Below are 12,737 nucleotides of genomic sequence, written 5' to 3'. Positions count from 1 at the left end.
AATCGGAAGAAAAAAGGCTTATCCCTTGTAAAGTAATCCCAGACCTTTGATCTAAATCTTTGAAACCCCCAAATAAATAACTGGGCGACTCAGTGAAAGTTGGTTTGTAAGCTCCCTTACGAATATTGACTTTTGCGGAAGTCCCGCTTATTAGTAAAGCGCTTTTTGGAAAGGAGTGAAAGTTGCAGATCTTATTCTCGACCTGTATTGCTTTTTCATTTAACCCTTTCTTATTTTATGGATATCTCTTTAACTCTTCTAGTGAAACCCCCTAAAATAAAAGGGTATGACTATCTATGTGCTAGAACACAGACTTGAACTTTCTTCAATCCCAAACTCTTCGACAAGAGGGAGCTCCGCTCAGGGACTTTTTGCACCGGCAAAGCCTGTATAGAAGAAAAGAGGTATACTTTTATTATATAAGGACACCCGATGGGTGGCCTCTCGCTGACAGAAAAGCTGAATAGTCACATATCTTCTCACCTCGAAGATGTGTTGGCTTTTTCTTTTCAACCAATCAAGCCAAGATCACAGGTATAGTTATGCTAGTATAATGGTCTCAGTACAAGAAAGGTTCTTTCTTTTCTAATTGAATTGGGAAGGAAAACAAATAAGATCAAATCAATCCTTTTGATGGAGACTTAGCATACTTTAGACCCCTAAAACGAATTCACATACCAGTAAAACTACTATGATTCAAGAAGAAGTAGAAGATTCCCATCCTCGCTTCTGTAGCCACTCTATCTCTGGCTCTCGCCTTCCTGCTCAGCCGGGTTCAGCCGGTTGACCCTGTCGAGAAAGGAAGCCCAATTTCCTGAACATTGCCTCGGTAGAATCAAACCCAACTAATACGAAAGCCCATCTCCCGAAACAAGAAAATCAAAGCAAAAGTGCCTCGCGGCTGTCGCCCCTCTCTCCTTTATGTTACCCATCCCGGGAGCACCTGACCTCATCTCTGTCGGTGAACTTCGATCACAGACGAGCTCCTTATCGAAGGCTTTTCTTAGATATCTCCTTCCGGTTCAGCCGTACCCCCATACTTAACCCAACCTATTCCCTAAGCAAAGGAAGAAGTCAAGTTCTACCCTTCCGTAACCCTAGCTTTGATTTCAGACAGGGCTATAGGTTGATGAGGAAGAAGATAATTCTATAACCAGCTCTACTATCTTCTGATCGTGACTAAAAAGAAAAGAAAGATCCCTACCGTTCGTTTCCGGAGGTAGCCCGGGCGGATGAGAAAGGATGGATTGATTCCATTGAGGAGGCAGAACTTTCCAACTCATAGACAGAATATACCGGAGTAGTGGATGGCTTAAGCATAAGCATTTCACCTCGGTTGTGCCTTTCTGGGCCCTGTCAGTCGTATGTAAAGAAGGCATAACAGCGAAGCGGTCTCAGGACAGCCTTAGGCTGGCTGCTTACTCACTCCAAAATAAGCCTACCTGACTGAGGCCTAGGCTTATCGACGATCCCCAAGCAGTGAAAGAATGGGCTAGATCTTCCGGAATAGGATATCTTAAAAGAAAAATGTCGGGTCTCACTCGGTGTCCCCAGCACCAAAGGCGATAGTTTCTATATTCAAACCTAGGAATGGCCTTTCCATTCCAAACAAGCTTACGAGAATTGCTTCATCTCCATACGGTTTCTGAAGAAAAGCTCAAGCGCATTAAAGCTTCGATCGATAGTGTGTCTTCTCGTCAAGGAGCGGAATGAGACCGAAATGACCATCCCATCCTAGATCGGCTTGTGCTAAGCATATTAGACTTACTTGATTTTACGCACCACCCTTTAGTACGCTTGGGGGAGAATCACCCAAGAAAGACAAATCAAAACGTCTCCTCTAAGCCTACTCTTTCTCTTGTCGTGAATGCTAGCTCCGCAGCAAGAGTCCGTAGATCTGTTCTAACTCTACGTTATTCGTTTGATTTTTATCTGCTTAGAACAATTTTTCTTAGAAGCACCACTCTGTTTGTTGGATACCCTTCTCCCTGGCAAGATCAGATCAAGAATAGCCTTTGGCTAGGAAAGCACAGTCAGACTAGTGCCACGCCCAAAGCACCAAGACTGCTTATTCCGCTAAAACAGTAAAGAGACAAGACCTCTTATGCCGGAAAAGTCATAAAGTAAAGTGCTGTGCAGCTCCCATTCCGAATCCAAGAGAAACCTGCGGAGAAGACCATGCTACCAGTCCTAGCTGGCACCGAAGCCAAGGTTTAAACAAGAGGAATGAAAGAAAAGCTTATTCGTATTCAATGCTATTGACTCAGCCTGAATGCCCTGCTTGAGGAATAGAAGGGATTGCATATATAAGTAATGGGTTGTGCTAAAGGAACTGACAGATGCCACGCCACGATCTTTAGTATTCCAGTTATCCCAAAGAGCGGGGAAGGCTAGAAGGAAGGAAATGAGCTGGTGTATAGCCGGGGTTTCAGCTTTGACATCAGACTAGGCTGTTCGGGAATGGTCTGCTCTTGCAAGAATAAGGGCTTCAGAAGATAAACGAAGCTATGCTTACGAAAGGGTCAAAGGCTAAGAATTTTTGTTCCCTGGGTTGGGCTTTGGTGTCTTCTGTTGCATTGGCTATGGCCAGGACTATGCTTTGTATGTAATAGCTTTTCTATATTAAGAAAGAAAGCGGTAGGGGTCTTTAAGCGATAGGGCAAAGCCCGCTTTTCCATCAAAAAGCAAAATTGGAAAATGAAGGCCGCGCCAGGGAACCATTATTCATTCCTCCCGGGCTAGGCTCTCGCTGTAAGGTAAGCCTATAGCGATAGTCAAGCTTATTTAAGTTGAGTCAGTCCTCTTAGCCCGTCTTACACACTAGGAGATGTGTCTAGCCTAACACACTCGCACTCGATTCCATAAGATCTTATCTTCTGTCAACGAATTTCGGAAGAGGTCGAATCAAGACATTAGCTTGAAAAATGGAATATTTTTATGTAATAGGCTTATCAGTTAATGATCCGATCATTCCCCCCCGACTGTATCCACCGTTCAAGTGGTTAAAGTCTCCCCCAGAGGGACTGTCCACTACCTTGCACCTCTTTGGTGGCTCTATCTACTCACAATGGTTCATAATATCATAGACTATGGGCGTCACGGTACTGTGAAGTACCTGGCGTGGACCGGTGGTACCGGTCCAGGTTCAGATCGCGTGTGGGGTCTGACCCTTAACTTAATAGGGCGAGTCCCCGGTTGGCACTATAGGATCGTCGTGGGACAGGATCCTAGGTTCTGTAGTGTTGATTTGGGTACTTAACCCGCCTATATACCTGGTTAGGTGAACTGGGTACATAGTCCGAAGGCAAAACTACCCTCGGTGCCCCCCTAGGGACCTCCATGAGAAGGTCGCTGTGGGTGAGTTTGGATTGGTGTGTATCGATGTAGCGGCCTCCTACAATAATTTTGAAATATTTTTGCATAATTAATATCTATCTAAACATCATCACATAACAAGATTTTCGATATCACATTTCGAATTAGAATATAGTGTTTACAACAACATTCTTCTTCGCTTTATTTCATAAAACCGTTTCATGACATCTTCCTCATCACTTTTACAAAATCTACCTTTTTCAATACAAAGCACTAAACAATTATCTGTACACTCATCTTCCATTCTATTTTCAAGATCATTCTTAATAATTTTCATTGCCGATATGCTCTTTCCAACGCTTGAGATTGCAACGGGCAAGATTAATGCCATGTTCACTTATACACCAAAGGATACAAAGTATCCATTTCTATTCAACCAATTCTTTGCAAGTTTGCCAATCCCTTGAATTCCAGAAAAATCATGATGAGTAGTTATTTAAGAGATGTAATTCTTATCAAACAATGAGAATGAATTACTTGGTTCGAGACACGCCACACAAGAAAGCAACTCCATATTATGATTATCAAAATAGTTGTTCAACTCTTGAAGATAAAAACTATAGATGTATTGAACCTTAGCTTGATAGTGCTAAAAATTAGTAGGCATTTGAACTTCACACTTTGGTTTACCAATCACAAAAGCATCTTCCATATTCGGGATCACTTTCTCATGCAAATTATAAAAATCACATATTATTTTAAACAATCATCTAACCGTCTTCTCTCATTTTTTGTAATTTTTGTTTGACTACTTTGACAAGATTCATGCATTGCGAGGTCTTGATCTCTCCTTTGTAATGCTTGTGATAAGTCATTGCTAATCCCCAAAATATTCTTCATCAAGTCACACAAAAATATAAACTCAATATTAAACAACCAATGCAAGATGCATTTTGCTTCATATCTTTGTGTATCACTATCGCCTTCCACGGAGATGACCTCCACCACATCAATCAACGATGAAAAACAAAGCAAACAAACTCATAATTGTGCTATAATGCAAACCCCAACACGTGTCTCCCGGCTGTTTCAAGTTTGCTTCTTGATTCAAAGCTCGTTCCATCCTGATTTCACGTCTACAAATACCATCAATTATCTTTTGATGTTGTTTCTTTCAAAGGATATCGATCGTGACGCTTGCATGAGCCTTGGAGAATATTTATTTTACTTGCAATATGTTCAAATAACTCATTAAGTAATTCATGTTCCTTTGCAATTCCTATGACCATCAGTTTACGTTGATTAACAAATCAATGAACATAGAAAAGCTGATTCATTCTCTGCTAATATCAATGTCTTACGACCATTGAATTCTGCTTGCATATTGCTACATCCATCATATTTTTGCCTATGCATATTTGACAAGCTCAACCTATGTGTGGCAAAACTAGACTTAATGCTCGCTTTTAATGTCACCGCCTTAGTATCCGTAACATGAACAACTACAATAAAGCGCTCAATGATGCTCCTAATTTTGTCCACATAACGTAAAGCAATGGCCATTTGTTCTTTAGTTGATACATCACGATACTTACAACTAATAAAGCAAACAAGTCATTAATATTTTCAATGATAACTTTTGTTGTCAAATAGGCACAAGCATTGGTAATATCTTTCTGAATCGTTGATGAAGTCAATTTGTTGTTGCCTGGAGCATTTGTCAACATAACCATTTTAATATTTTTCTACACATGACCGTATATTGTAGAAGTTCAGGAAACCATTCTTTATTTAAGGATTTTTCTGATTCATCGTGGCCATGGAAAGAGCTTCCTTGATGTTAGAGAAAACATGATTGCTCAAACCGTGTTCTCAAGCAGAGACTATAGTCAATCTTTTCTTGTTGAGAAGCTTTACATATATTAATATCTATATGCTGCTTTTGGTTCATGAGATCTTGATAAGCTTTAAAGCATTGTGTATGAACATATTGTGGTCTCTAACATAATTTTTTAATCCTCCTTTTTCTAATTATGGCACCTCATACCCACAAAGTGATCACAGCCTCCCTTTTGTTGATGTGGTGATTTAAATAAATAGTAATACAAACAAAAGCATGCATCTTTGCTTTCACTATATTCTAACCAATCTCCAAACCCTATGAACCACTCTTTGCAAAAATATCGCTCTCTACCGAAAATACACGAGTAGGATAGTTTGTAAGTATAGGTTGTCAAAGACCCTTGAGCAAGTATGCTTTTCAAATAGTTTCTAATTGCTTAGAATCCGTAACAATTTTATGAACACTAGGTCTTAATCAAGGATCAGCCACAAGTTCATGCTCATCTAGGTTTTTCAGCATTTTTGAAGATGGTGGCGCCAGCGGTTATTATGGTGGCGGTGCCGATGACGGTCGTGAGTCACACTCACCCTTGGTGGCAGAAGATATTTAAGCTCTTTTGAGAAATCATTCCATGATTGAGTCACCTTCACCCCTATACCCTAGTGGTAGAAGATACTCCGTCTCTTTTACCAAATCGTTATATGACTAAAATAAGATTGTTAACAGATACTCAACCTGATATTATTGATAAGAAAAGAGTAATATGTAGGAATACAACCGTATGGTGATTAAAAAAAGGTCCATATCCATTAACCCAAACTAAAAACGTACTAAATCTAACACTCCCTCTCAAACTGGAGCATAGATATCTATCATGCTTAGTTTGCAAGCAAGGTTTTAAATATCGGTTATTGGGGATTTATCGGACGGTCAAAATCCTTATCGGATAGCGGAAATCGGGGATATATCGGGGATAAGTAGTGCACACTTCGTGGTAACGAACCCGACTATGAGCCTCGGGTTATCCAACTCAAACGCGACCCGCAGTGGCGTGTTGTTCAACATAGATGCACACCTCAAGAGTGTGTCCCAAAACGTGACTCTCAAAAGCACGTTCAATTATTTAAACGCACGCCGTGCGTTCAATCAAAACCTGACCTCCAGGGGTCTGGGTTATCAACCAAACGCACATCACAAGTGTGCGTTCAAACAAAGAACGACCCTCAGGGGTCTGTTCAATCATCTAAACGCACACCACAGGCGTGCGTTCAATCAAAACCCGACCCTCAGGGGTCTGGGTTATCAACCAAACGCACATCACAAGTGTGCGTTCAAACAAAAAACGACCCTCAGGGGTCAAAACGCACATCACAAGTGTGCGTTCAAACAAAGAACGACCCTCAGGGGTCTGTTTCATTAACCAAACGCACATCACAAGTGTGCGTTCAAACAAAACAAGACCCGCAGGGGTCTGTTTCAACATCAAAACGCACACCGCAAGTGTGCGTTCAATCAGGACAGGATCCACAAGGATCTGGTCTATCAGNACGGTCAAAATCCTTATCGGATAGCGGAAATCGGGGATATATCGGGGATAAGTAGTATTTATCGGAGCGATACACTGGATGGTGTATATTTACTATATTTATTTCATCACGTCATAAAATTTTATGCCTAACATCAATCAGTTTTATTTTTGTTGCAGACTTGAGTTCAAAATGACATCAAGATTCTAAGGAATGAAGGAACTGAGGAAGACTACTTAAATAGCAATTGTAAACTATCTGCGGATCAAGTTGTAAAACTAATCAATATTAGTCGCAGTGAACAATGATTCGATGAAACTCAGAGATTATTGACTGAGTTATAAACTTATAATTAGCTAAATTAGTTGCAGTTAAAACTAATTGCTCAAGTAAAAACTAATTGTTTAAAATTAATTATAAATTTGTAATTAAACTTAAATTTGCTTATACAATCTCACAAGTATTTTCTTAAAATTAATTACAATTTTGCTATAAACTAATTGCAATGGAAATTAACTGTAATTAAAATTAAATTTGCTTATACATTACAGTCTCACGAGTATTTTCTTAAAATTAATTATAACTTTACAAGTTTGCTATAAATTAATTACAAGACTTGTAACTAATTTATTATACAAGTAGAAGAACTTAACTACAAACAAAAACAGTAATAATCAGAGAGAAAGTGTAAGAAAACGAAGCAGTAATAATTGACAAACAAATACCGGAGGGAGTTATTTCAGCTTACAACACCCGATGACTGTAGCAAGTTACCAAAAGAAAATTAGCATTAAAAAAGATGAGCAAAATAAAGGATTATGAACTTATTAAAAGAAAAAAGAGGAGAACAGTAATCAGAATAGAAGAGGTCGGGGAGGCGAGCTTAAAATAAAAAGAAAAAAGAGAAAAAAAGAAAGAAAACGAAGAAGAAAGAAGAGAAAAAAGAAAGAAAACGAAGGCGAGAAGACTCAGAAGAGAAGAACGGAAGAAGAGATACCTCGCTGGAGATTCACGAAGTCGAGATGACGAAGTCAAGGCGACGAAGAGGCGACGAAATCGAGGCGACGAAGAGCCGAAGATGTCGATACGACGAAGTCGAGGCGACGAAGTCAAGGCGACGAAGAGGCTTGAAGGTCAGGATCCACGAAGGTCCGAGGCAACGAAGTCGAGCCGGCGAAGATTCTTCGTCGCTGGAGAACAGCCGCCAGAGTGATTTAGGGCTTGAAGGTCAGGATCCACGAAGGTTAGGGTTTTCATTTTACTGTGAAACGGGTCGGGTTTTATATTTCAACATCGTAACTCAAACCACTGGCGATAACCGATAAAAAAACATCCGTTATCGGGCGATATTATCCGTTATCAGCGATTTATCGCCGATAATTTGTCAAAAACGCTAACCGACTACAAATTCACATTATCCTATCGGCAACCTTAGAAATCCGATATATCGCCGATATTATCCGATTTATCGCCGATATTTAAAACACTGCTTGCAAGACAGAGAGCACTTTAAAAGAAACAACCTTGTTGAGAATATTCGCCAACTGTTCTGAAGAGGGAGTAAATGGAGTGCAGATCAACTCCTTCGTTATAACATCCCTAATTAGATGATAGTTAATTGCTAAGTGTTTCGTCTATTCCTAAAAGATAGGATTCTTAGCAATGTAGATATCAGGCTGATTATCACAATGCACACGTATCGATCCTGGCTAAATAAAACCGAGCTTTGTCATTAAGTTCTTCAACCACATCGTCTCACAAGTAGTATGCGGCATCACTTCATACTCAGCTTCTGTACTAGACCGAGATACCACTTCTTGCTTCTTACTTCTCCAGGCTACTAGATTACCCCCAACAAAAGTTTAGTATCGAGTGGTAGACTTTCTATCCCCCTTATCTCCAACATAACTCGAGTCTGAATAAGCAGAGATTTATAAATGTCCATGTTTCTTGTACCGTAAGCTCTTTCTAAAAGAACTTTTGATATAGGCAAGAATTCTCATAGCTACTCTTCAGTGAACCTCTTTAAGCATATGCATGAATTGACTCAAAAGTCATACAGCAAAAGATATATGAGATGTAGTAACTGTAAGATAAATCAACTTGCCAATCAATCTTTTGTACTGATTGGTGTCCCTAAAAAGGTCATTTCTCATCCCAAAAGTCCACATCTGCTTCTATCGGGGTGCCGACAGGTTTGCAACCCAGAAGACTAGTCTCTACTAGAAGATCTAAGGCATACTTCCTTCGAGGGAGAAGTAATCTATGTTTCTAATAGTCAACTTTAGTCCTAAGAGAACATTTCGGCTTCGCCATATCTTTACTCACAAAATGATGTTTGAGATATTCTTTGGTTTCTGCCTGTAACATTCCAAATTTTTTTCCTTTCATTGATCGGATACCGTTACCGATACCAATCCATAAATTAGTAGATTCTTTTCTTCATTGCATCTCATATAATCTTCTAGTATGAGAATTTAAACTTAGCTAATTCTCATATTAATCTTCTAGTATGAGAATTTAAACTTAGCTAATTCTCATATTGTGATCTAGTTAACTAAGTCATAGCATACATGCAAACTTAGCATGTAAACCTAAGTTAACCATGCTTTAAACCTTGATTAGAGATAACTAAATCATTAAATACCTAATTTGAACACTCTAATTAACATAATTGTTTAATTTTGGTTAGCCATGTTAGTGGGAGTATTTTACATTTTAAATCCTCATCTTTGGCCAAATTGAAGATTTCTCTTCACATGGGCTTATATATATGTGCCCTCCATCTCTCATTTTGCCATTCTAAAGAGAAAAAAAAAACTCTCCAAACCCTCATCCCTATCCTTTGGCCAACCAAACCCTAGCCCCTCTCCTCTTGTAAAAAAATAGAAGAAAAATAAATAGATTCCATAAGCTCCAAACATTGAAGAAGAAGGAGAGGAGAAAGGAGTTAGTTGAGGATTTTGGAGGAGGAAGTGAAGCAAGTCTCAATACTAGGTATAATTCTCTTTTGCATGTTGTTATTAAGGACATTAGACTGAGATTATAAGATTTAATTTTGTTTTAGTCTTGCATGTAATATTTTAGGGCTTGCATGTCAATGTTATCTTGAAACAGAAATTTCGTGCAGAAATTTGCAGCAAGATACACTACCACTAAACAGATCATAACTTTTTTGTATATATCCAAATGAAGGAAATCTTTCTGTTCTAAAAACTACACTTTCGTGGCTTTCATTTGAGACCATTTTTGTTTAATTCTAAAATCATTTACTAGTTTGAAAGTATGGTTTAACTCAGTGCATGTGTCTGAAACTGTCTGCCTGAGTTATGTCCTTTGTAAAGAGCATATATCTCAACATATACCATGAATGCATAAAATTCTTTCTGTTATAGAAACTACACTTTCGTGGCTTTCATTTGAGACCCTGTTTGTTTAATTCTGAGATCATTTACTTGTTTGAAAATATAGTTTAACTCAGTGCATGTGTCTAAAACTATCTGCCTGAGTTATATCCTTTGTAAAGAGCATATATCTCAACATATGCAATGCATGCATAAACTTCTTTCTATTCCTAAAACTAGACTCAATTGTCTTTCTGTTGATGTAAGTTTTAATTAATTTGAGTAACGTTTGGTAAGTCTAAACCTAGTTCTAATACCTAGACTAGTTTCATGCATTTTGAACATCAATTGCTGTACCATCTATTCACCTAAATCTGCTGCATGTACACTACTTAGGTTGCTGTGCATATTAGAGATATTAGATGCAATCATCTAGGGTGTAGCTTATACCATGATATAAGTTTTAAGTTAAAGTTTTAAAAGACATAGTGTCTAGAATCTCATGTGGGTATACATGTATATATAGGACAGAGAATCTTGGATTCATTCGTTGGCCGAGAGGATCCCGACATAATCGGTAGGTAACCTTTCATTGTTTCCTCTCAAGTCTTTGAGAGTTCGATTGATTACTTTCTTGAAATTCCTGCGAGTTAGTTTCCCATGCTAATTGTATATCTTATCATTTTCATAATATTCCTATTTGATTCACCTCATGCATGGGCTCGTTGTTGATTGGTTAATCATTGCTATCCTAATGTTGTTTATTTCAGTTTTATACCTTCGATATCCTTGAATGATTTCATTGCAACAATTCGAATTGATTCGATGGTTCAATTATTGATAATGATAGTATTCCTCTCTTCGTTGATGATTGATTGTCTATATTCATGGATTATGCCCTGTGTGAAGTAAGCTTCACCGGTGGGTGGTAATGTTATAGTGTCCCGGTGGGACAATGCCCTGTGTGAGGACGCTCACCGGTGGGTGTATAAAGGCATGCGCGGTTTATTGATTATCCCATGATTGGGGAGTTTGGAATCCTGAATATTAGACCTTGATTATTCATCTTTACATGTTATTTCACTTCGGTCAATGATTACGATATAAGAATGGCAACTTAATGTTGAGACCCCGTTGTTCAAGTTTGATATCTATGTCTATCATTTTCATTCGTTCCCTGGATTGTACCCGAGATTTTTTATGGTTACCTATTGGGCCTTAGGCTCACCCCTATTGTTTCTGAATCCATTCGCAGGTCATTCAACTGGCAAGGATAAGGGCATTGCAGACCCTGAATTTGAATATTAGCTCCAGAGGAAAATCTTAATAGGGGTTAATTTATGTTCACTTTTGTAGTACCTTTGACTTATAAAACATGTATTAATGTTGTAGTCACTTCTATTATTGTAATATTTTATATTACCCTTTAGTTCTCTTCTATTTTGGTATTCTATGGACTCTACTGTCAACCTCGTGATCTTGGGTATTGTATATGCATCTCCACTGCTTTATTTTTCGACCTTCAGTATATCTATGTTGTGATGTGCATAAAGATTTAGCAGGTCGACCATTCTTATTACAGATAGGTCATGCTCAAAATTTTATGTACCTCCCAGAGGAGGGGCGTTACAGAGTGGTATCAGAGCACAGGTTGACACCTTAAGAGTCCTACATTGAAATACCTAGGGGACGTAGGGATCTTTCTAGTCGGTGTCAAACACCAGTCATGGAGGAATTAACTTTCCATGACATTCTTGTGATATCTAGATTTCTATTAGGTTGGTTTTGTACCATTGGAGGCTGATAGATGACTTTTGGCAGGAATGGCAGATTCAGATTCGAGTGTTTCTGAGATGGAAGGATCCATTAGTAGCAGGGAGGTGTGGTCAACACTTTCAGAGGATTGGGAGATCAGCTCTGAGGAGACTGACCTAGAGGAGATGTTTGGGGAGAGAGTGGATTACTCCCCGATTGGCTATCACACCCGTGGACGATTGGCAAAGAGGGACGAGGAGGAGGACCCTATAGAGGAGGACCCCGAGGAGGAGGACCCGATAGAGGAGGATCCCGAGGAGGAGGACCCAGAGGAGGACCTCGAGGATCCTATCGACGATGAGGAGCCCATGGAGTGGGAATTTGAGGTGGCACCAGAGCCTCTACTTGGTGAGATCCTAGAAGGAGATCCACTTGGTTGGGAGCTTGACCTAGATGAGGAGGATTAGGCATGGGCGGATGAGCCGATGGTGGAGGATCCTGCAGAGGACGATGAGCAGGAGGAGATCAGCCTCGACGGTAGTGAACCACAGCCGACTGAGGCCTCTGATACGGAATCTACTTCTAGCAGCCCTTCCACCTCTTCCTAGAGGTTGACCCATTGGGTCACTAAGCCTAGGAATCTTATTACTTTTGGCTTTTGGGTGGACACCCAAGTGTGGTGTATTTTGGGACTGCATACTTTTTATCTATATATTAGATATGGATTATTGTACTTTTGTAGAACTCTTGTATGGATGAATAGGTGTATGTTAATATTATCAATGAAAAGCTTTTGGAGAAATCAGTACTCTAAGTTGATTGTTGAAGTTCCTTATATATATTATGCGAGCAATGAAATATTTATGAGTGAAGTACTTTGAATAGTCTGTGGAATCTGAACTTTTGCTGCTACATTTTCATATAGATAATGGTGAGAACAAGAGCAAATCAGAC

At 39.2% G+C, this 12,737-nt stretch overlaps 1 protein-coding gene across 1 annotated transcript; it reads left to right on the top strand.

Annotated features, from left to right (window-relative positions):
* LOC109835437 (YTH domain-containing protein 1-like) lies at window positions 11,852-12,250 on the top strand. Its single transcript, XM_020403422.1, has one exon. The coding sequence runs from the start codon at window positions 11,852-11,854 to the stop codon at window positions 12,248-12,250; it is 399 nt and encodes a 132-aa protein (XP_020259011.1).

Source organism: Asparagus officinalis, chromosome 1, assembly GCF_001876935.1.
Source record: "Asparagus officinalis chromosome 1, Aspof.V1, whole genome shotgun sequence".
NCBI lineage: Eukaryota > Viridiplantae > Streptophyta > Magnoliopsida > Asparagales > Asparagaceae > Asparagus > Asparagus officinalis.
The sequence above is the reverse complement of the archived record's forward strand: the minus strand, read 5'-3'. Positions and strand labels throughout refer to the sequence as shown.